The sequence below is a fragment of the Octopus bimaculoides genome, chromosome 19 (genome assembly GCF_001194135.2).
Source record: "Octopus bimaculoides isolate UCB-OBI-ISO-001 chromosome 19, ASM119413v2, whole genome shotgun sequence".
Taxonomy (NCBI): Eukaryota; Metazoa; Mollusca; class Cephalopoda; order Octopoda; family Octopodidae; genus Octopus; species Octopus bimaculoides.
The window spans coordinates 46,937,697-46,942,036 of NC_068999.1; the positions used below are offsets into that span (position 1 = coordinate 46,937,697).

The following is a 4,340-nucleotide window of genomic DNA, read 5'->3' on the forward strand; positions in this document are numbered from 1 at the left end:
AAAAGCTGCCCTAGAGAAATGAATAACTCAATGAATTTAATTAGTTATGGCGACACACACACACACACACACACACACATACACACACACATACACACACACATACACACACATGTGTGTATGTTGTTGATCTTGTTACATTTGAAGTACCAATCTTTTTATTTGATATTTATCAATATTGTATACTGTTTTTTTAAAATCTATCACTTTTAATTATTTCAGGGAACTTTTATTAATTGTATGCTTATCTGTAAGTATTTTATTTATTTTTATTTACAATTAACTCTTTGTATTTGCAATTTATTTCATTTTTTTTTTTTTTCGCAATTAATTTTAAAACCTTTAGGCAAACAAATCTAGTTGCAGTAAATTTTCCTCTTAGGAAATTTTAAGTTTTAAAACATTTCAAAATAGGTACAGCTATAGCCAAGTGTTTAAGATGTTTCATGTAGTTATGTACTTTCATTTTTATTTTTACAATTGTGTTCCCTGTTCAAATGTGTTTGTTTTTCCAAAAAAAAGTATGAAAAAGAAGAGCAGAAGTGTCTGTCTTTTTGACTTGTAAATTATAATGTTTGATAAATAATATCTTGATAAAATGGAATTATTTAATGGCATGTAAAAAACAAACAAAAAAACAGCATTAAAAGTTACTGAAGACTTTAAACCTGCAGTTCCCAACTGCAGACCACAGGGCCACATGTGGCTCTCAAGCATTCTTCCAGTAGTTTTAGATGGTTTTCCCTCTATAAATATAATAATTCTTTCCTTAATTGACCTCTGCCTTGCTTTTTTGGTGTGGCTCCCTTAAAAAAATCCAGATTTTGAATCTGTCCTGGATATTAAAAGGGAGAGAACTACTACTTTAAACTCTTAAAACATGATATATGAGTCTTTGACATTAACTGCCCTAAAATATGATATATCAGTCTTTGACATTAACTACCCTAGAATATGATTTATCAGTTTTTGACATTAACTACCCAAAGTAATTTGAGATGAAATGAACTAATTGTTTTGTTTTTGTTTTTTTCATAACTTTCTACTTTTGAGCCCTTGCACTTTGGGGATTATCGTTTGCACCAGAAATCACAGGAGTAAATTCCTTGCGGTTGACTGAATTCCTTGTGTTCGGTTCCATAATTGTGGCAGTAGATCCTGTGGCAGTAAGTTTTGTCTCTATTCCTACCACTATACTCTTTGAGAAAAAGAACACTAATTATCATAAAGCTGAGAGTGATTCGGTAGATTCCTACACAGATGCCAGAATTAAACACACAGAAAATCATCTAAATACATGGCCGTCATCCCATTTTAAGCTTGTACGGGGTGATCTAAATAGTTTGATCATCAATTTTAAACACATACACTGTCATCTAAATGCACAATTATTTCCCTAAATAAAGACACATGCTTTCATCTAAACACATGATAGTTGTCTCATACTAAGCACATATCTAAACACTGTGGTTGTCTCATCTTAAACACAGAAGCCCACATCTAAACATATGATGGTTGGCTCATTTTAAACACATTTCCATCTAAACACATGGTGACTTTCTTGTATTAAATACATACGACCCCTTCTAAATGTATGTTGGCTGTCTCATTTTAAACATGTTTCCATGTAAATACATGATGGTTTTCTCATATTAAACACCCTTCTAAACGTATCACGGTTATCTCATTTTAAGCACATGATCCTGTCTAAATTCATGGTGGTTTTCTCTTATTAAATACATATACCCCTTTTAAACATGATGGCTGTTTCATTTTAAACATGTGTGTACTCCTAGTAATTATTCTATCAGTCTCTTTTGCTGAACCGCTAAGTTACAGGGACAAAGACACACCAATATCAGTTGTCAAGTGATGGTGGGAGTACAAGCACACACACACACATAAATACATACACACACACATATATATACGACAGGCTTCTTTCAGTTTCCGTCTACCAAATCCAATCACAAGGCTTTGGTCGGCCCGAGGCTATAGTAGAAGACACTTGCCCAAGGTGCAATGCAGTGGAACTGAACCTGGAACCATGTGGTTGGGAAGCAAGCTTCTTACCCCACTGCCATGTTTTTTTTTTTTAATTGAAATTTATTTTTGAATCTTTTAAAACATAAATCTTTGCCGAATTCATACAGAAATCATTATTCCTATAATCCAGAAAATTCCATTCTTCATTTAATAGAAATTTAAAATGCAACCAATACTACTTCTATCTGACTTTAAATTTTTCAATTAATTTCTTTCTCTTTCTCTGTCTCTCTCTCTCTCTATCTCTCTCTCTTTCTCTTTCATCCTTAAGGTACTTGCTATATTTAGCGAGGTTGGAGTGAACAGTAATCTATACATTTTGGTGTTTGGAGAATCACTTCTAAACGGTAAGTATTCTTATTTTAATAAATTCTTCATCAGCAGTGACATTTATCTTAATTATTTCTAAATTAATTGTTATTATTAATTAATTAAATAAACAAACAAAATGATGCACTTTGCTGTTTTTTGACCTCAGTTCCAAACTAGTGCAGCTGATCTTTTGATCAATGACATTCATGCCATAGCTATCCCACCTTCTTTTCAGGCATAGTATATCTAGGACTACATTATTCAATGTTCCCCTCCTGTGTTTCACAACACCTTGGACAAGTGTCTTTTACTGTAGCCCTTAGCCGACCAATGCCTTGTGAATGAATCTGGTGAATGGAAATTGCGTAGAAGCCTAACATATATATACACACACACACATGGATGTGTGTGTATGTGTGTGTGCATGTGTGTGTCTTCGTGTTTGTCTCCCACCCACCGCCTGACAGCTGATGTCGGTTTGTATCGCCTATAATTTAGCAGTTCAGCAACAGTAACTGACAGAATAAGTATCATGTATAAAAATAAGAACTGGGGGTTGGGTTCACTTGTTTGATTAAACCCTTCATGATGGTGCTCCAGCATGGCCGCAGTCCAATGACTGAAACAAGCAAAAGGTAAAAGAAATCAATCATTCATTCTAGAGTCTTGAAAATATTCTTTTCTACTTTAGGCACAAGGCCCGAAATTTTCGGGGGTGGGGGGGGGGAGCAGTCAATTAGATCGACCCCAGTATGCAACTGGTACTTAATTTATCGACCCTGAAAGGATGAAAAGCGAAGTCAACCTTGGTGGAATTTGAACTCAGAACGTAATGGCAGACAAAATACCGCTAAGCATTTCGCCTGGCGTGCTAACGATTCTGGCAGCTTGCTGCCTTAAAGTCTTGGAAATATTGGTAATGCTAATGAATTTCTTCAACATTCTAATCAGGTTTTGTCATTATCACTACACTGGAGAGTTCATCATCATCGTTTAACGTCCGCTTTCCATGCTAGCATGGGTTGGACAATTTGACTGAGGACTGGTGAACCAGATGGCTACACCAGGCTCCAATCTGATTTGGCATGAATTTCTACAGTTGGATGCCCTTCCTAATGCCAACCAGCTATGGAGGACACCATTAACAATTGAGTTATAAACACACTTGACTACAAAGCTGCAATGTGAACAATTGTGTAATTTTAGTATTTTAATTTCTTCTTCTATGTTCATTACTGCTTTAATGGGAATCAGGTACAGATTATATTTAGGTTATTTCTGCTATAGCAGGAACATGGCATGACAGGATTAGGTTGTTAAGTAATTAAGGCTTGTTAGGGTTTGCTACAGTAAATATCTTAGTAACTGTTTAACTATTTGTTACAACAGGTTTAGAAAAGGGCATGACTGTGAAATCCTGAAGTCCTTCTAGTAACAGCTCAAGACACCAACTTATCTCTGCCATGTACCATATATCTCCACAATTATGTCTTCCAGATGGTGTGGCAGTTGTTCTCTACAGTGTGATGCAAGCCTATAACCAAATGGAAAGTATCGGTTCACTACAGGTGAGTACAGGAGAGGTACAGGTGTAGATGCGTGGTAAAATGTCTGGTTCCCAACCACATGGTTCTGGGATCAGACCCACTGTATGGCACTTTGGGCATGAGTGTTCTGCTATAGCCCTGGGCTGAGCAAAGCCTTGTGAGTGGATTTAGTAGTAGACAGACACCTGAAAAAAGCCTATCATATATATATATTGGCACCTGTGCCAGTGGTATGTAAAAGCACCCATTACATTCTCGGAGTGACTGGCATTAGGAAGGACATCCAACCATAGAAACCATGCCAAATCAGACTGGAGTCTAGTGCAGCCCATCAGCTTCCCAACCCTGGTTAAGCCGTCCATCCCATGCCAGCATGGACAATGGATGTTAAATGATAATGATATATATATATATATATATATATATATATATATA

At 35.9% G+C, this 4,340-nt stretch overlaps 1 protein-coding gene across 3 annotated transcripts in view; it reads left to right on the plus strand.

Moving 5' to 3' along the window:
- Window positions 1–4,340, plus strand: part of LOC106879785 (sodium/hydrogen exchanger 1) — a 46,066-nt gene that overhangs the window by 4,648 nt on the left and 37,078 nt on the right. For 2 of the 3 annotated variants that reach the window (XM_052974686.1, XM_052974687.1), the window contains exons 3-6: window positions 223–250; window positions 1,054–1,166; window positions 2,318–2,393; window positions 3,856–3,926. In XM_052974686.1, the coding sequence (XP_052830646.1) occupies window positions 223–250; window positions 1,054–1,166; window positions 2,318–2,393; window positions 3,856–3,926 (288 nt within the window). Of the gene's footprint in view, window positions 1–222; window positions 251–1,053; window positions 1,167–2,317; window positions 2,394–3,747; window positions 3,927–4,340 lie in introns of those variants that run through there. The other variant, XM_052974688.1, reaches the window with a different exon arrangement.